The sequence below is a fragment of the Mauremys reevesii genome, linkage group 4 (genome assembly GCF_016161935.1).
Source record: "Mauremys reevesii isolate NIE-2019 linkage group 4, ASM1616193v1, whole genome shotgun sequence".
Classification (NCBI taxonomy): domain Eukaryota; kingdom Metazoa; phylum Chordata; order Testudines; family Geoemydidae; genus Mauremys; species Mauremys reevesii.
Window position 1 is genome coordinate 57,195,025 of NC_052626.1, and position 20,966 is coordinate 57,215,990.

General features: G+C 39.2%; 1 protein-coding gene across 1 annotated transcript in view; it reads left to right on the plus strand.

Moving 5' to 3' along the window:
* Positions 1-20,966, plus strand: part of RYR3 (ryanodine receptor 3) — a 637,001-nt gene that overhangs the window by 527,142 nt on the left and 88,893 nt on the right. The window contains 5 exon segments of the mRNA XM_039536203.1: positions 125-295; positions 739-798; positions 6,794-6,925; positions 7,752-7,864; positions 10,989-11,088. Of these exon segments, the coding sequence (XP_039392137.1) occupies positions 125-295; positions 739-798; positions 6,794-6,925; positions 7,752-7,864; positions 10,989-11,088 (576 nt within the window).

Here is a 20,966-nt window from a genome sequence, read left to right on the forward strand (position 1 = left end):
TATTCAAAATATAGTTACGTCAGTTACTATAGTCTGGTTGGACCGTGAACAGTGAGGAATCATTTTGTGTGTAAGGAGAGTATACCTGTGTGTAATCAGTTACCTACGGATCTTTTACTTCTAGTCTGGAGGACAAGACCAAGAGCGAAAGAAATTGAAGCGTAGAGGGGATTTGTATTCAATACAGACGTCCTTGATTGTAGCTGCACTTAAAAAGATGCTTCCTATTGGTTTGAATATGTGCACTCCTGGAGATCAAGAGCTGATTTCTTTGGCTAAGATTAGATACAGTCATGTAAGTCTAAATTTTACAATAATTTTCAAAATAGTAAAATTGAACTTTAGAAACCAAACTTTGAAACATAAATGCCTAAATATTTGTTGCAAATTAATTCTGTCAGTGTGTGATAGAGTAATTATACCTGCAAAATACACATTTGCAGGGCATAAAATGTGTGGAGGCATATAAACAATTTCCAATTTTCCCACACAGTTTCTCCTAACCTTTTGCATATGTGTACTTTTAGGACTATGGTTTATGGCCACAATTAAAATAGTTCTTTCTTTGGACATTGACCCCAAATATTCTTCCCAACAATTTGTGTAATTAAAAAACCAATGTGTTATGTTGCAGTATCTGAATTAATATCTGTTCTATATTCTGGATTTATCTCATACAAAAGTTTTTATAAGATAAATCTTAAACAGAAATAAAACACATTTATGTCTTTTCCACAGAGGGACACGGACGAAGAAGTCAAAGAACATTTACGTAACAATTTGCATTTGCAGGAAAAGGTAATATAAAAAAAAACTTTTAAAAATGAGATGTAATTGGTGTAGGCTAACGTTTTTAAATATGGGTTTTGCACTCCTATTTCCATAATGAAAATTTTAAAAATCATTTCTGTCCAATTTTGTTTCTACCAAATCACTTTTTTTCAGCTTTGCTTGGCTTTTAGGATTCAATAAGTTCTATAAAACACAACATGTTTGAAGAAAATCAGTTTCTTAGATTTAAAGCTATTATTGTTTAAAATCATCTCATTTTTGGTGTTAATGAAAACAAAATTATTTCAGTTTTTAACTTGACTCTCCTCTGCCCCACCCCAAATTATCTTTCTTTGAATACTTTTCCACTTTATATTGAACTATGTCCTTAATTTTAACCAGATTATTCATTTTTTTATCTAAAGCCTTAGATGAAGTTAACTAGTTTAGACTTTTTAAAAGCTTAGTAAAGTTTACACTGCTTAAGTAACTTGATACTTAAATTGGTTTAAACACTCTCCCTGAAAGAGGTCATGGGCAAGGATGGTACCAAAACCAGGGTCTCAAGTATTACATAAATCCTCATAATTAGGTTCTCGGCTAAAAGCTGTTGAAGTTAATGAGACTCTTTCAATTGACTTCATTGGGCTCTGGATCAGGCCCTGGGTACAAAACCCATGTTGTGTCACAAAATTTTGCTCTAAAAACTAAATTTTCATTTTCTAAATCAGTGGCAGCCTATATTTTCAAAAGTGACTCGCGATTTCATGTACTAAAAGTAAGAAACTTTAAAAGAACAAGTGCTCAGCACTTGGGAATTATCAGCCCCCTTTAAGGTATCTCAAATTGGGCACCCAAAATCACTTTTAAAAATGTAGGCCAGTATTTCTAGCTGTATTGTTTCAAAGAAAACATTCTATATGAAAGTGTAAATTGATGCATTTATGTTTGCTTGTCTGTAAACAGCCTGAAAGAGTAGCTTTGAGAGTCATAAAGTTTAAGGCCAGAAGGTACCATCAGATTATCTTGTCTGACCTCCTGTGTATCCCAGGCCACCAACACCATTTAGCATCCACCCACTAACCCCAACAACCAAAATTAGACTGAAGTATTACAGCCTACCAGAGATTAGACTATTGTTTGTCACAGGCAGAGAATAGGAGGAACTAAGTGGGCATAAGAACATGAGAATGGTCATACTGGATCAGACCAATGGTCCATCTAGCCGAGTGCCCTGTCTTCTGACAATGGCTGATGCCAGATGCTTCAGAGGGAGTGAACAGGACAGGGCAGTTTATCAAGTGATCCACGCCCTGTCATCCAGTCCCAGCTTCTGGCAGTCAGAGGTTTAGGGACACCCAGAGCATGGAGTTGCATCCCTGCCCATCTTGGCTAATAGCCATTGATAGACCTATTCTCCATGAATCTATCTAATTCTTTTTTTGAACCCAGTTATACTTTTGGCCTTCACAACATCCACTGGCAATGAGTTCCAAAGATTGACTGTGTGTTGTGTGAAGTACTACCTTATGTTTTTAAACCAGCTGCCTAGTGATTTCATTGGGTGACCCCTGGTTCTTGTGTTATGTGAAGGAGTAAATTCACGTTCTCCACACCATTCATGATTTATAGACCTCTATCATATACCCCATCAGTTGTCTCTTGTCCGAGCTGAACAGGCCCACGACCCCTGCAATCAGGGCCCGCTCCAGGCACCAGCATTCCAAGCAGATGCTTGGGGCGGCAGTCTGCAAGGGGCGGCAGTCCATGTGTTTTTGCCCCCAAGCAGCGTGCTGAATTGCCGCTGTGGGCGGCGGGGGCAGTCCGTGTGCCATTAGCACATTAGCAGTTATGTTCAGCTGTCTGCAGCAGCGCAGCTTCTGTCTTCCGGCTGAAGACAGAAGCTGCCACCGAATTGCCGCCGCCACGGAAACGTGCGTGCCGCCCTGACGGCACACGGACTGCCCCCGCCGTCCATGGCAGCAATTTGGTGCGCTGCTTGGGATGGCAAAAACAGTAGAGCTGGCCCTGCCTGCAATGGCAGAGAAATAATTAAATAAAATATATCCAGGTAATGCCGCACCCACATGCAGAGGAAGGCGAAAAACACCCAGCTCACTGCCAATCTGACCTGGGAGAAAATACCTTCCCAACCCCATGTCTGGCAATCAGACACTGAGCATGTAAGCAAGAATGAGACCGTCAGGCACCTGAGAGAGAGAATGCTTGGGGCCACCTCAGAGACTTGGCCCTCCCTGTCTAATGTCCCATCTCCAGCCATGGCCATCTCTGATGCTTCAGAGGAAGGAGATTTAAAAAAAAAAAAAAACAATACATAATACATTGGGCGGGGGGGGGGGGGTATTCCTTTCTTACCCCTGCAGGTGGCTGGCTGAAACTCTGAGGTATGAGTTTTTAGAGACATAAGCCAGAAGTGAGCGCTAGGCATAGGCATTGACTCCGTGGGTGCTCCAGGGCTGGTGGACACACAGAAAAAAATTAGTGGATGCTTAGCACCCACCAGAAGCCAAGCTCCCCACTCCCTCCCCCCTAGCACATCCCACCCATCAGCAGCCCCACTGATCAGCCCCTCCCTCTCTCCTCACATCTGCTGTGGATCAGCTGTTCCACAGCGGGGAGGGGGAAGAGTGGGGACAAGCCATGCTTGGGGGAGGGGGCAGAACTTGGTGGGAAGAGGTGGGGGGGCAAGAGGGTTTTGCAGGAAGGGGTGGGGCCTGGGGCGGAGCAGGGTTGGGAAGAGCTGGGATCACTCCCCCCATTCTTAAATATAGGCACGACATTAGCTATTCTCCAGTCATATTGCACTATTCCCAAATAAATAGATGTATTAAAAATCCTTGCTAACAGACTTGTAATCATACATGCCAATTCTTTCAGCATTCTGGATGGAAATTATCCAGTCCCCCTGATTTGAGCGCATTAAGTTTTTCTTCCACCTCAGATGTGGTAATTTCCATTTCCACACACGTTTCCATCATCCATCCTGCCTTCTTGCACATGTTCCTTGTTATCCTTTGTGAAAACTGGGATAAAGTATTCACTTAGTTTTTGGGCCATATCTACATTATCTTTAATTTCCTTCCCATACACACTGCATAGCAGCCCAGCCTCATCCTTCCTTAGTCTCTTTTTATTTATATAACTAAAAAAACCCTCTTATTATTTATTTTAATTTCCTTAATAAGAACTAATTCAACTTGATTTTTATCAATTCTCACTTTATTCCTACATTTTTCAACTTCCAAGATTTAGGGTTGGGTTTTTTTTGTTGATCAACCCCTTTTTCCATTGCCTATAGGCTCTCCGCTTACTCCTAATAACTTTTTTGGAGTGGTCATTCATCCAGCTGGGACTGGAGCTTTTCCCTACAATTTTTTTCCTTGCTTGGGATGCAAAATTCAGATAGTTTGTGTATAGTTGAAATGAAGAAATTCCAAGCGTTTACATTTAAGTCTTTGAGCTTTTCAGTCCAATTGACTCCTTTAACTAATTCCCTTAATTTCCTAAAGTCTAGGCCTTTTGAAATCAAAAATCATAGTTGACTATCTGGTTTTGATTATACTTCCATTTAATTTAAACTGAATCATCTCATAATCACTCAATCCGAGGTTATTTTCTACAACCAGTTTTGCTCTGATGTCCTCTCTACTTAACTAAAACTAAGTCTAAAATTGCATTACCTCTTCTTGGTTCGATGACAGTGTGATGAAAAAAGCTATCATCTATCTATCCAAGAATAACTGGGCCCTACCAGTATTAGTAGTAGTTATTCTCCAAACTATATCTGGGAAGCTAGCGTCTCCCATTATGACACAATTCCTTATAATGTTTATCCCTCTAATAATATTAAAGAGATCACTATCCATATCTGAGTCTGATCCTGGAGATCTATAGCAGACCCTTATGCAATTCCAATAGAACACTTTACAATCCTGCCCCAAAGTGATTTTGACCCAAACAGATTCTGTTTTGTTCATACTATCACTTCTTACTCCTTTACAGTTAATCACTTCATTGATGTACAGTGCTATCCCACCATCTTTACCTTTATTCTTACCTTTCCTAACCAGCGCATCCCTTTCAATACCTGTATGACTCATGAGTGCTATTCCACCGTTTCTGTAATCCTTCTACTATCCAGCTTAAACCTTCTGCACCACTAGTTGCAGTTCCTCCATTTTATTGCCCAGACTCCTTGTGTTCATGTACAAGCATTTCAGTGTTTCCCTCGCACCATATTCAGTTTTCTAGCTGGATTAGATATAGTCCTTTCACTACCTGTAACAACTACCCAGGGCCGCCCAGAGGATTCCGGGGGCCCGGGGTCTTCGGCGGCGGGGGGCCCTTCCGTTCCGGGACCCGCCGCGGAAGTGCCCCGAAGACCCGCGGCGGGGGCCCCCCGCCGCTGAAGTGCAGCCCGGTCTCGGCGGTAATTCGGCGGCGGGGGTCCCCGCGGGTCCCGGAACGGAAGGGCCCCCTGCCGCCGAATTACCGGCAAAGACCGGGCTGCGCTTCGGCAGCGGCCCCCGCTTCCCGCCCCGCCCCCAACCTCTTACCCCCGGCTCCCTCCTCACCCGGAGTCTCAGCACCTCGCCGGAACAGCCGCAGCGTGTGGCCGGCGGGGCCTGAGCTCCGTCCCGCTCAGAGCCGCGTGGGGAGGGGGCGGGGCTGGGAGCTCCGGGCCCAGCGGAGGGAGCCGAGCTCAGCCCAGAGCTCCCAGCCCCACCCCCTGATGACGCGGCTCTGAGCGGGGCGGGGCTCAGGGGCCCCGGCGGAGACTCGGCGTTTGATACGCTGAGGCTCCAGGAGAAGGGCGGAGGCGGGAGCCCCCGCTGTTCTCTTGGGGGCCCCTGCGGAGCCCGGGGCCCGGGGCAAATTGCCCCCTTTGCCCCCCCCTCTGGGCGGCCCTGCAACTACCTGACTACTACTTCAATCAACATTTGTACTTTTGTCCTCCTTGCTGTCCATACTCTTGCTTTGTGGTGTTCCATTATCTCTTACTGTATCTTCATTTAGCTGATTATTCATCCAGTTGGGTCTGGCTTCAGAGCCAGCTGATCTAGCTAAGAGGTTTGAAGCATCTTATTCTCCAGGGGGTATTCATTTTAGAACCTAAAGCTGAACTTTAGCGACTTTACTACTGGTCATTCTAGCAAAAGCATCCATTTTATGTGCTTACTCCACAAAACCAAAATGCCTCCCACACCTCCCCAAGCCCCAAAAGCCCCAGTTGTGCCCTACTGATCTGCTGAAACCCCAGCTTTCCCATGGCAGCTTGTGCAGTGCAGTTCTGCATTGTCAAAACAAAAATCTGTGAAAAACTGAAAAGTAAAAAATATATGTGCCATGTAAAATACATTTATTTCAATATCAAAATAGACAGCACACAGTTCACACTACTATGGGTATTGTTCTTTTTCATACATAATTCTATAGTAGCTTGCATGGAGCCTTCTTACAGAATTTAAGTCCAGCTGTCCTAGTAGTTTGTGGACCTTTGTGCCATGTTTACAGATAATGAAGAAAAATGGGAAGTATGAGTTGAATGACGAGAATGAAATGGGACTAGCTATTTCTTATCCATGTGAATCAGTAGTAGTCGTCGTGTTCATTATATTAAGGTAGTGCTTGTCTACACAGTGCATTAATCCTCACCAGAAAGGTATAAATTCTGGTGCACACTAATATTCTATGCACTAAATGGCCCATTTGGACCCTGCTAGTGCTCTCTAAAAGTTCCCTGGTGCATGTTAATGTAGAACTGTTTGAAAGGTAACTGTAGTAACATGCATTAGGGAAGTTGTATTATGTGTTGGCCGGGTCCATACAGGCCAGTTAGGGTGTGACACACTATTGCACACTAGAATTTACTTTCTTCTTATGTGGACTAATGTACTGTGCTTAAAAACTCTCAATTAGCTTTTTTTAGATTAAGGAACATAAAAAGACTCATTTATTATTTGAGAAATGTATAATACAGTATGAAATAACTTGATTTTAGTCTGATGACCCAGCTGTGAAATGGCAGTTGAACCTGTACAAGGACATTTTGAAAAGCGAGGAGCCAACTAATTCTGAGAAAACTGTGGAACGGGTGCAGAGAATCTCAGCAGCTGTCTATCATCTGGAGCAGGTGATAAGAACTACATCTATAAAGTACTTACTTTAAATTAGAACACGAGGTTCTTTCCTGAGAGCACATACTGTAAAATAATGTTTAGATCGCTTCATCAAATGTATCTATTGAATAGTTTCTGCTTAAAACTAAATTTTATATATTGTACATTTTAAGTGTCATCTGCTAAAGTTTCAAAGTTCTACTTAGAAAGGCAATCATAACATTTCTATTTGCCCTTGAAAAATTCTGTAAGCAATCCCCAAGCAATAGGGCAGGAATTCAGCACACAGCTTTTTTTAATTTTAAAAAGATGTGTGTGCATACATGTAAGTTTTTAATATATACATATTTTCAAAGTGACTTCCACCTGTTCTCCATTTCTACACATGGGAATACCTTGTATTAGCAACTTCTGCACACTCTTGCATGTTCATTCAAATTATATAACTTAAATATAAAAATTCATTTGAACCTGATTTCCATTCTGCCCATAAAAAAAACTGTCATTTTCATGAAAAAGGAATAGTGCAAAAAATTGTTTACATGCATGACTGTACCTGCAAATTTATTTATTCACAGTGGTCACATTTTGGAAATTTTACCCTTCAACTACATGTAAGATTTGTTGACATCAGTGGGAGTTTTATATGCAGATTGAGAACTGTATATGGCCCTAAGTAATTATTAAAAAAGTGATTTTTATTAGAAAAGCAACATTTCTAAGAAGAAATGAAGCTTTTGTAATATCCACTAATCAGTTTATTTGCCAGTCATGCAAATGAATTTTAACTGAATCTGAAGCATTTGTACTGCAAATACTGATGGAAGTGTTTTCCCATAGGTCGAGCAACCATTAAGATCAAAAAAAGCTGTTTGGCACAAACTCTTGTCAAAACAACGCAAAAGGGCCGTTGTCGCTTGTTTCAGGATGGCACCATTGTACAATCTGCCAAGGTAGGTGCTTTAAAGGTTTATTTATTTGTGAATAATTACTGTTGAGCAAGCGCTTCAAGGAAGAGCAGGAATTTCTTAACACACACACTGCCTTTGAAATCATTAGCAAAGTTTGTTGCTTTGGCAGAACTTCTATAGTTGGCAGATGCTGTCGCTTTCTGATTTTTAATAAGAATAATAAAACCAAAGGAATTTAAACTTATTTTTTAAAAGATCAGCCCTTAGTGCCTTGGCATGCTTAGAAGGATGTGTACATGTGCCAGCAATCTCTATATAGAGAGACTGTTGATAATATCCATTAAATAGCTGGTTTTCCCACGTCATTCATTCCTCGTGGTGATCTAACAGGGGCTTTATGCTGAATTACCTACTAGAAAAAACACCACAGGAAGTACACTACTTCACAAACACCATATTTCAGCTTTTCCCAGTCCTTATCTGGTGCAGCCCACTCTTATGTCCCTCACATCATGCCCTGTTACAGTTGCCACAATCTGTTGATCTATTTCTGTCCGTTTTCTATCTTCTTCCTTTTCTGACTTTGTTTGGTCTCCTTTTTTTAATTAATTCTCATCTTCTTCTAATTTCTTACATTTTTTTAGTTGTTTTTCATTTTTAACTGTCTTGTTCTGTGGCTTTCCTTCCCTGTTTCCGTCCACATGAAGGCTTCATGCTGCTTGCGTTGGGTTATTTCAGCTATGTGAGGGTGGTTTGTGCATATTTTTAAAACCTATATGAGAGCTGTGGTGACAGAGCAGAGAAATTTAGGCTTAGGGACTGCTGGTTGAGCCTGTGACCCTGCACATGTGAGCTACTCCTGTGTCCAGCTGCATTCAGAGCACTGTAGGGGCTGGGACAAAAGGTGCATGCCCTCCTAGGGCCTATCCACTGCTTTTCCCACAGCTTCAAGGTCACATTTGCGTTGGGGTGAAAGGACAGACCCACCACCATGCAATTTTCTTCATTCCTACAGTGGTTTTCCTTCGCTCTGTGCCCTCCACCCAGGCTAGTTTAGGGCCTCCAAAGAGATACTACCCTCAAAGTTGGGAAACATTGCACTGCTAATAAAATGCAGTTTCACCAGTGAGTTTGTTTCTTCCCTACGAGAATAAAGAAATCTTTAAAAGTCAATGTGCTTTGTTCACAAAGTGTTCACAGAATGGTTAATAAAATGCATTTCATCTACCTCTAAAAAATGCATTAAAATGTATCTCCATGTTTGGTGTTGGCAGCCTTGTAACTGCACTTATAATTTGGAAAGGAAGTTAGGTTTACCACATTAAGACCAATGAACAGTTTATTGCACAGTGAAGAGGAAACATCCCAGCTCTAAAAATGACATGGAGTTTTGTATTCTTAGAGCTTACCTACACTTCCCAGACAACCATGGTAGCATCTTACTAGAGAATCTTCCTTTAACACAGTTCTAGCTAGAAAAAAGCTAACGTGTTGTCCATAGAGGGAAGAGAATGGGAGAGACTTAAATATAATGTAAAAACAAAGTAAGTAGTTTGGGAGTGGTGGCTAATCCTTTCCAAAGTTCTGAGGATAGAGAAAAGGAGAGCACATTTCAGAAGATGTACTTCTTGGAGGTACATCTTGACAACCGTATTCTGGTCTAATAAATTAGTTTATTTATCCCGGGATATGCTTATAACCTCTTAAAGAAGAAATATCTAAGTAAAAAAAGAATGGGATATATTATTTTTCCCTGAAAAAAATCACACCTGCATAGTTTTTGAGATATTGGTGAATGCTCATGCAGAAGATGGGGGATGAAGTGAACTTCTGCATTTTTATTATCTATTATCTATAACTTACTGAATGTACTCTCTGTACCAGAAATATTGGGCCTGATTCATTTCAGACTTGCATCATTTTTATGATTAAGTTACTCCTGATTTTCACTAGTTGTGAGTAGTGAATCTGACCAAGTACTACTATTTGCAGTCTCTAGGGATGACCTTTGATAAAACTGTGCTTTGGTGAGTCAGAATTTTGACATCCACCCCAAAAAGGCAAGATCCTAGGGAAAAAAATTGTGGGGCCTTTAGGGTTATTTCTCAATTGCTGTGTGCAGAATAAAGCATATAGGTTCTAGAAAATTCACAGCATTATGGCAGTGAGATAAAGCTGTCATGTCATGGTAATAAATACATACATAACTATCTATCCATCATTTAAATTGATTGTGGCTTTAAGACATCTCTGAACCCTAGCGAGTTTGTCAAGTGGCACATGATTAATAATAACAAGTGCTGTGCAACGAAGACCTTTGGAACCACAATTTTGCATGCAGCTCTTCATATCTGAGTATGTTTTTCACCAGTTTAGTTTCTGTATTATATTGGGATGAGAGTAAATTCCCAATTTAATAGTAAGACATTAGTTTTAGACACATAAAGCCAGCAAGTTGTTAAAAGCAGCAGCCTTTCCAGCATCCTAGAAAATACTAAAGATTCCAGTGTATTATGACCCTTTCTTCTGATCAGCATCTGGAAATCTAGGTAGGGGTCCATATTCTTTCATGTTAATCTCACATTTGAACCTGATTTTCTTCAATGGAACATTTGTCTTACTTTAAGTTTATCAGTATGTTGTTTCAGAACTTAAAACATCTATTGATGTGCAACTACTTGTTAAAATAGTACATCTAGAAATCATAAAGAGATTATTTAATTTTCCCTCTACGATTTCTAGGTGCTTCCTGTTCCTAGAAGTGGCTTGAAATACAAAGTAAATAGTAATTGTATTTTTTTTGTATTTTTGTTTCTCAAAAAGTGAACATTTTCAAAACTCAGAAATACTAATTCTCTATGCTCTTTGTTTGGTAATTAGCTATAGTTTGTACAGTGTGCCGAAGGTGAAAAGTGCCTTCTAAGTAATAAGTATATTTTCTGTGACATATGAATATATTTAAATATTTAGAGTTGATGGTTTAAGGAAATGCACTTTATTTACATTTTTTATTTTATTTTTTATATACACGTGCATAGAGATACAGCAGAGTAGAATGTACATGGCAGTTATTCAAACATAACTTGCGAATGCAGAATTCTTTACTGAATTTAACATGTGTCTTTATTGTTAGTTCTTAAATGAAAACCTATATGCTTTTCTTCAGACACAAAATTAGCACTTTCTTCCTGAGCACCTTTCAACGTGTTTGGCTGGAAAAAGTACATGAAAAAACTCAGTATGACAGGCTTATACTCATGTTAACGGTAATGTAACCTGTGGAGAGCCTCTTCTTTATGCGTGCACTTATTCCTTTCCCAGCCATGATATGATGTTGTCATAAAACATGAATTTGTACAATTTTTTAAGGGATTCTGATTGGTCAGTCATTGAGGTTTAATGATTAAATGGTAACAATGCTGGCAATAAAGCACAGGAGGTTATCCAAATAATCATTTCATTATTGCAAAAAGAAATAGGAAATGCATAATTTGTATACTACATTCCCCAACAGTGAGCATTTTATGTGTGTATACATATGTCCTCTGGTCTTAACTTATGTACATGGTATTTACATGATTTTTAGCCTCAGTGCATTTAGTGCACTATACCTATGATAAAAAGAAAAACCAACAAAAAACTCCATGAATTAAACAACCCCTGCTTTACAGGATACATGGAGTGCCTATAAAAACAAAATTCTGCGTCTTAAATAGAACATGGAACATGCAATGTAAAGCCATATCCAGCAGAAGCTTACTTCCAAGAACAGTATTTACTTCTGTGAGTTGTCCCAGAGAAATTAGTGGGTCTTTAGTATAGTAATCACTGTGGCCAGTGCTACGTGCTTCTAGGATCAGACACTAGATTCTTGTGAAAGGCAGTTTTCAATATTTTTCCGGTGGATTTTTAAACCAAATGTGTTGGACAACACATTTTTTATTTCATTTGGAGCTGAAAGAACACAAGCTGAGAAGAGATTTATGTTTGTGGAGAAAGGCACTGGTGAAAGTCAAGGAGTGTTATGCTGCAGAGTCCCTGATGTAGTAGTTACTTAAATGTTGCTGGATGAGTTTTGCTGTCTTAGTGGACCAACATGACAATTGCTTCAATTTTAACAAGAATTATGCATCAATTTTTGACCATATATTATGTTCCTTCAATGTATAAAAATGTATGCTTATTTCTATGGCTATATTAAGGCCCCAATCCTGCAACACTTTTACATTACTTACCATATATAAATACTTCAGTGGTATTGCTTACAGGCATTAAGTTAAACACATTCACAAGTGTTAGCAGAGCCTAAATCTTTACCTAGGTTAATTTCATACATACCTACCATTCAGATAAGTGATTTAATAGCTGCACTTAGTGTTGCTTTTCAGTTAAAACTAAATTTCCTTTGTCTAGTCAACTGTGCGAGACACCAGCATTATATCAGTCATTCAGTTGTGAAAGTTATAGTTAAGGTTATAGTACTATTTCATTTAGACTGTATTTCCACTTGTTCAGATAGTAAATGTATGGGGGGGGACAACAAACAAAAAACCCTCCTCTTTTTGGACTAATATTTTCCATATTCTCAACTGAAAAGTGACTTTTTTGTAAAGTTTGACAAAAATCCATTCAAGCATATTAAGTTATGCAAGTTTAAAAATGCATCTTTCCCACTTTAAAAGGAAGTATTGTCACACTTTTTTTCATGCACATAATTCAGGAAGAGATAAATTTGAAACTTGGTCTGTAAAAAGTGCTTTTTATGGTGTGTGTCCACAATCTAATTTGAAAATATTTGGTTGAATACAAAATGTACTAAAAATAACTGACTGAAAAATCACTTCTGAGCATGCTCAGTAGGCACTTAGTAAGTTTTTTTTACTCCATTCTTTTTTGTGACATTATCATGTATGTTCTCCCCACATAAATTTCCGCCTTGATTAGGCACAACAATTACTTCCCCAAGGCTTCTAAAAGACAAATTGCATGAATACACACAGGAAAATTCACCATAAAAACCCACTGTCTTAATTTGAGGAATAAGAAAAAAAAGTGGGTTTGAATAAAATACAGATTTTTCTGTATTGGGGTCTGACCACAGTTTATGCTGCATTTTGTATTAGTTTGAAATAAACAAACTAAACTTTGATTTGGAAATCACCTATTTCAGATGCCAAGATACAATGGTCACAGTGTAAAGTATGGTGAAGAGACTTCTTTAACCCAGCCTTACAAAAAACTCTGTCTAGTCAGACAATAGCAGCAATCAGATGTAAAACTCATCCCTTCATACCTCACTGAGATAAGAAATGCAGAGCCCAGTACTGTACATCTAAATGCTAACATTTTTAAGCATGGATATTTTTTTCTCCCTCCTTTTTTCAAAAACACCCAAGGAAATTAAAGAACTTAAAGCAACCATAAATATTGCGTACTTAAAATTTCTTTTTTGCAAAGTGAAGGTTCCTACAGCAATGTTTGCTGGTCAGATTGTATATAATATGTATTTTCTGGTATCCGTTTGAAACTTCTTTGGGGTAGGGACTATGTCTTCTATGTGTTTGTATAGCACCTAAAACAATGGCATCCCAATCCTAGTATGGGTCTATCACAATAATACCAGTGAAAACAGACCCATATGCAGGAAAATGTGGTGGCATTAAGAGGTATTTGGTATGTTCCCTCAGTGTACCTCATGTATGCTCAAAAGTCTGAAGAAAAATGTTTTTTCACTGAATGTTTGATTTAGTTTGCATATTATTTCACTGACCAATCAGAGGATCAAAATTGTACAAAATACATATCCTTACTAATCATTAACCACCTAAGCTATTATACTATCTTCTGTTTACCCCTCTTGATCTCACTTTCACCCCCCCTCCCAGGCACCGTTCTATTAACCTCTTCCTCCATGGTTATCAGAACTATTGGATAGAAACAGAGGAATATTCATTTGAGGAGAAACTAGTTCAAGATTTGGCTGTAAGTACTGAAATAACTGGGCTTAGTTATCAGTGCCCACTTCAATATATATATATTATATATATAATAACATGTATTTAACTTTTGTGTAGCATAGTTATATGTTTAAATTTATAAAATAGCAAATCCTATGCTTCAGGGCATAAATTGATCACCTGTTTTGGTCAGGAAGAAATTTGCACCAGGGCATAGTATTGCACATTTAGGTATATTAAAGGTGGTTTTTGCCCTCAACTGAAGTATATGGTGTTGATTACTTTCAGAAATAGAACAGGACTAGATGGACCATCGGTCTGTTTTTGTCAGTATGGCAATTCCTATGTTCCTATGTTTTCAATTATTATTTGTTTGAAGACTTAACGTGATTGATACTTTCCCTTTTTTGAATTTTTGTTGTTACATAATACTTTATTTTAACATTCTAAGCTTTAACGCAAATTAAAATTTGCCATTTTATTGTTGGTATTCTGTAATGAAATGTAAATATGCGTAACCATATTCAGCAGAAATTCAGCATTCATGTATCATGGATGTGGAGGATTAGCAAACTTCTGCATCTTGGCACCTAATCCTGATTCAGAAAGATCTCCATTTCTGTCTTCCTCTTCCATGGAATTCCTAACGCCAGGCAGTTGTCTAATATTTCTAAAATGCCTATCTCGTTGGTGTCTAACGACCATGGAAAAAGAAGATACCACTTCAGTATCTCACAAGGAGGATATGTTTAAGTCTTAATTCAACATGAGCTAACACTGACATACACAGAAGAAGCCTCATTATACCTTTTAAAAGGGACTGGCAAATGGGAAAGGATTTGAATTTTTGGAAAATCATAAGTAACTGTCCTGTCTACTGTAGGCTTAGCTTGACATGAATAATTAGACATGGACTCACCAGAGAAGTATTAGGAGGAGACTGGGACTGAGTGGAAAAGGAATTCCAGAGAGTAGTATTAAATGAAAAAGAAAAAAAATGCTTAGCAGAGAAAAGCAGAAGTCTGTTAAATGCAATAAATAAATAAATGGTTGAGCATACCACAGGTCTTTTCAATGCCCTTGCAGTTTTCAAAAAAATAGGACCCATTGGCAGTCCTGGAAAAAATAGTATCTACTTTTGATATCTGAAAGAGAGGGGGAGAGGGAGACAGACAAACAAGGCAGCAGTTTCACAAGGATTATTTCTGGTGGCTAAAACTTTACTGATGAAATGTGCCACATTGAGGAAAGAATGCAAAAGTATAAAGAGCAAATCAAAGTTGTAGAGCAGAAAACAAACTAAACAGAAAAAAATCCCTAAAAAGTCAGAGAGAAAACAATGTCTGTTACTCTGGATTTATGCAAATAGGTTAAAAGCAGCTGTCCTTCAAGGACTGTATTTAGTGAGTGCAGCTTTGCAGGTAAAGTGTACTAAGGTCATGCCTACACTTACTAGCTTACAGCTCTCCCGTCGACATAAGAAAACCAGCTCAACAAGCTGCGGTAGCTAGGTCAGTGGGAGAGCATTTCCCACTGACACAGCGCTGTTGCACACAAGTATTTATGCCAGCAAAACTTATGTCACTTGAGGGTGTTTTCTCACACCCGTGAGAGAAAAAAGTTTTGCCAACGTAAGTGCTAGTGTAGACCTGGCCTAACTTAAGAAATAAGTGCAGAAAACATAAAAAGTACAGTAAGTTTAGAGACACAGAAATTATTCAGCTGAGATATGTGTCACTTTAAAAGATAAGTAAGTGATTTAAGGGAAAAGAGTGAGGCATTAAAAGGAGGTTTGCACAAATTAATGCTGAAGGATCGGAGGGAACTAAATAGTTAGGAGTTGTGGAAATGTTAGAGTAAAAATGTTAAAGAAAAGGGAGGTGTAATAAATTAAAGTGTTAAAGAAGAGAATTCCTGGTTTGATAAATAAACCTGATGGTAGCAATATAACTTGCAGTCACATCTGGTGGAAACCCTTAGTAATAAAAAAAAATGCAAAGAGGAAGTCAGGTGTTGACAGCTACCCCCACTATATGCTTTCTCTCCCTGCCCCCCGGAAGCCTTTACAGCCATTCTGAAGGAAATGGGCCCTTCCCAATGAATGTGTCTGTAAACTATTAATTGTGCAGTCTGCTTTTTAAAAGTATGGCATTAAGTCAATGTGTTCTAATAATTTCATATGTAGTATGTGGGGGATACATGCTGTACCAAGTAAAAGCGGCCTAAAATAAGACAAGACGCAAGAAAGCTTGCCTTCTTTTGTCACCACAGAAAAGTAAAAAAAATTGGTACAAGAGAGGTAACATCAGCTGGGGCAGGCTATGAAAATTAACAAGGATCCAATACCACAAAGTTAAATGTGAAACCACTAAAACCCATATGGTGTGGAAGAAATTTGTTTTCCCTCCTCACATATTGTTGCAATATAATGTACAGTCTGGAAAGCCCCAAACTTGTACTGCTGTTTGTCCCTGAGGGACACTTACAGGTCCAGGTGTAATGTTTTACAGACAGAGTTGCCAGCATCTAGGTTCACTGTCGGGGGACAGTCTCCACATTACACTGCTCTACAGGCAAAATGCTTCTGAAATAAATGTAATCAAACTTTACTAATTCTGGGTCACTGAGAAGGAAAATGATGCTTAAAATTGTTGATTGGCTCTAATTTTCAAGTTATGCTGTTGGGTCAGTATATACGACCCTTGACTTGGGAATAGCGGAGGATAAGGGAGTTATAAAGGGAAGGGATCTCAATTTAAACCAGAAATGACTAAAATACATCTTTGACTGGATCTATGAATAAATCTATGACTGGGTTTGGACAGTACTTGCTTTTTAGGCAAAACAATGAATGATGCAATCTGAAGCTGGTATTGCGTCATACATGATATGAATTGCATCATGTTATTCCTAGAAGTCATGGATGATGCAATCATAACAAAGCTTACATCACTCTGCTGAACAAATTGCCCTATATCAGCTCTAGAAATCATACAGTGTCGTGCTCTCTTATTTGTCAGTGTTTGATTTTGCAAAGGGACACATTTCTGTTTAGTGAAAGTGAGCAGATATGCCTCGTATTTGTGTGAACAGTGCAGATAACTTCTGCTATGTTTGTGGTGAAGTGACTTTTGCATCACAAAAGCGCAGTATAACCACTATGGTTAAGAAAGCCTATCACCTTTATTTTGGCTGCAAAATTGGAGATCAGGACAAGAGGTGGGCCCCACACATATGCTGCAACACTTGTGCAACAAATCTTCGCCAGTGGTTGAACAGGAAAAGGAAATCTATGCCTTTTGCAGTGCCAATGATTTGGAGGGAGCCAACAGATCATACAGGCAATTGTTACTTCTGCATGGTGCCTCCAGTTGGGAAAGGTGTGTCAAAGAAGAAAAAGTGGACTGTGCATTATCCAAACATTCCATCAGCTATACGCCCAGTACCCCACGGAGAAGGATTGCCGGTTCCTGATGCACCAGAATCATTCTCACTTGAGTCAGATGAGGAAGAGGATGAAACTTCTGGTCCTGACCCATCAATGTCACAGGACCCACATTTTCTCCCATCCTCCTCCTCTGAACCACACCTCATAACACAAGGTGAACTGAATGACCTTGTCAGGGATTTGGAACTACCCAAGAGTAAGGCAGAGCTGTTGGGCTCCAGACTACAGCAGTGGAATCTTCTGGCAGGTGATGTTAGGGTTTCCATGTTCCGTGACCGTCAAAAGGATCTTGTCCCATTCTTCTTCATGGAAGGTGATCTTGTAGCCTGCAACAACATCGATGGTGTGATGGTAGCCCTCAGCATGGGTTCACGATCCAGATGAGTGGAGACTGTTCATTGATTCATCGCAGACGAGTCTTAAAGCTGTTTTACTGCATAATGGCAATGTTTTGCCATCAATTCCAGTTGGTCATGCAGTCCATATGAAGGAAACCTATGACAACATGAAACAACTTTTGAGGTGCATAAACTATGACCAACATCAGTGGCAGCTTTGTGGCGATTTGAAGGTTGTTGCTCTCTTGCTTGGTCTGCAGACTGGATATACAAAGTACTGCGGTTTTCTCTGCGAATGGGGATAGTCGTGCAAGAGATTCCCACTACATCAAGAAAGATTGGCCACTCTGACAGTCATTGGAGCCTGGGAGGAAAAGTGTTCAGCATCCACCACTTGTTGAATCAAGGAAGATTTTGTTACCACCCTTACACATCAAGCTGGGTCTAATGAAGAACTTTGTCAAGGCCATTGACAAAACACAAGCAGCTTTCAAGTACCTCCGTGGAAAATTTCCAAGGTTAAGTGAAGGTAAGATAAAGGAAGGTGTCTTTGTTGGTCCTCAGATTCGTGAACTTCTTTGAGATGATGCATTTGACCATGCATTGCGTGGCAAGGAAAAGACGTCATGGAAAGCCTTCCAGTTAGTGGCAATACATTTTCTCGGAAACAACAAGGCAGACAACTACAGGTTGTTGGTGGAAAACCTCCTCAAGGCATACAAAAGCCTTGGTTGCAACATGTCACTAAAGATACATTTTTTGCACTCTCATCTAGATTTTTTTCCACCGAACTGCGGAGCAGTGAGCGACGAGCACAGCAAGCGATTTCACCAGGACATTGCAACAATAGAGAAACGCTATCAGGGCAAATGGAGCCCATCAATGCTTGCAGACTACTGCTGGACAGTGACAAGAGATGCTCCATTTAATGAATACAAGAGACAAGCCAAGAAGCGCCGAGTAGACACTGAATAGGACTAAACTATGTACATAATAGTTTTTTGCCTTTTGTTTCATAATAAATTTTAGTTATATAACCCTTTTTCTGATTTTTAAAGTGTTACATAAACAGGACAGGTGAAATATTATCATGTAAAGCAACCATAAACACATGCAAAGACCTAGGTTTACAATTTATGATTAAAACTCTACTATCTACACAATATACATAGACATAAAATGTAAAAACGTAAATGTCTTAGAAACAGTAGCCAATCAGTTGTTTTAATTGTCATATTTGAATTCAGCACATCAAAATACATAATAAATAGCACATTTTATCTCTGAAGCAGACGACTTCTCAAAAATTGTAGACCAGTGTTACACAGTACAGATTATATGCTAGAACCCTGGTAAAGTAAAAAATGCCTGTGCTGGTAATAGCAAATATTATGTGGTAGCTGAAGAGGACCACTATAGACCCAGATAATGTTATTTTAATCGGCCTATGTTCTGTTTCACGTCTAAAATTCCTGAGGTAATAAATGGAAAGATTTTTAAATTTTGTACCGATTTTTATAATGTAATTAAAATAAAAGCAGAAATAACATTACAGAAGGATCTTTTAATGGCCAAGCAAGCTTATAATATAGAATTACACCATGGTGGACTATACCAGACAAGGTGAGCTTGCATCCCCTGGTTTGTACTTTGAGTCCAGTATTAATGGTGGTTCAAATGATTACAACTACTGTGGTCTTGGAAATGTGTTGCTCAGTAGTGAACTTAAAAAAGAAATTATAGAAACATAATACAAATGAAATGAATGCTAATGTAAAAAAGCAAAACAAAGGCAGTGGAATGTAAGTCTGGCTTCACATGAGTAATTAGACATGGGTAAGACCACATTTCTTGGGAGACAGGATTAGGGAGGTAAATGGAACAGCAGGCTGGAAATAGAATGTCTATGCCAGCTAAGATAGGTAAATGGGTCAGTAAGCTAAGAGACAATGTTTGTATTAGCTAAGATAACAGGGAAACACCCAGGGAACCATTTATAATGGACTAGATAAGCCTGAAATATAAGAGGAGGTAAAGAGTAAGTCATACATGGGCAGAACATGCTGTACAGGGATGGTTCCTACAAAGTAACCAAGCAAAACCCAAAATGCCTGATGCAATGCATAGTAAATGCAATGTAATGTATAAATGTATATAAAGAAAGAGGTTTTCTGTGTAAGTTTGAATGTGTATTATGCTCTTTATCCACCTCCTATGCAGGCTGTAACCAGTGCAGTGTGAGCAGGGCAGCCACCCAGGGCACAAAGCTGCGGAGGTGGAAAAAGGGGTTGGAGAAATGCCCAAAAAACCTGACAAGGGGTGCAAGTGTAACCCCTACACCTTCTGGGTGTGGTGTTCTGTCCCTTCTAGAGGCACCGAGACCACTTAGAGTTAAATGAGTGTGCTCTACAGCCCTAGCTAACAGCCAGTTGGCTTTTAGCTCATGTGGTAGAGGCTCATGCACTAAGCTCCAGAGGTCCCCAGTTCAGTCCTGCCGAGGTCTGTTGGCATTACACAAGTATGTTTGCTCAATGTCTAGTTACAGTTCTGCTCCTACTCTTGAGTCTAATCAACTTAGTGTACTTGTGTTAAAAATAATAGAGTGACAAAATCTGGAGTCAAACTGAGTTCTTGAAAAGCCAAGTAAAAAGAGATCTCAGAGGTAATCCCAACACCTATGACAACCATAGTCAGATTCTTTGTTCATTTTTTTAGAATAGTGGCAGGAGCCCTTTTGACTAGACAAGGATTCCCATTCAAGATTAGACCCACGTGATAGCAGTACATTTCCCCTGTCTTTGGTCTTCATTGTGTTGTACTAGTTTATTTCCTTCCTATTAACTCACTTGCTGCCATGGCTTTTCATTGTCACAGATTTGCTTGAGAAAAGTAAGGCAAACTCAGTATTGTACCTTTTCTTTCATATGTTTTCTACTTCATAGCAAATTTTCAGTTGTAAGTAAACAAAAATTACTAAAAAGATCATACTGTTTACAAACCTATCACCACGTAATTAATCATGTAACTAATTAAGTGGGAGCAAATTGGAACCGGTAAGAGGTGAATATTTCCATGTCATAGCAGCATCAGGATCAAGAAGTCCACTCTGCGGAACTTGCAAACACTGCAAAACATTCCTCTCTGAAAAAGATTTTCCACCATAGGAATTTAATTCACAATACTGACATCTCCTTATACCCTAAACTGCTACCAACTCCAAAACACACCCACTCAAAAAAAAAAAAAAAAAAAAAAGCCCCCAAACCTACTCCACTGAGAGTTTTTACCTCAAAAATTGCCAGAAACTCCATGGAGTCTATTAGACTTCACAATTGCTATTGTTTTTTACTTGGAGGATGCTCATATATTACAATGATGGAAGCCCTGCAATAGACAGATAC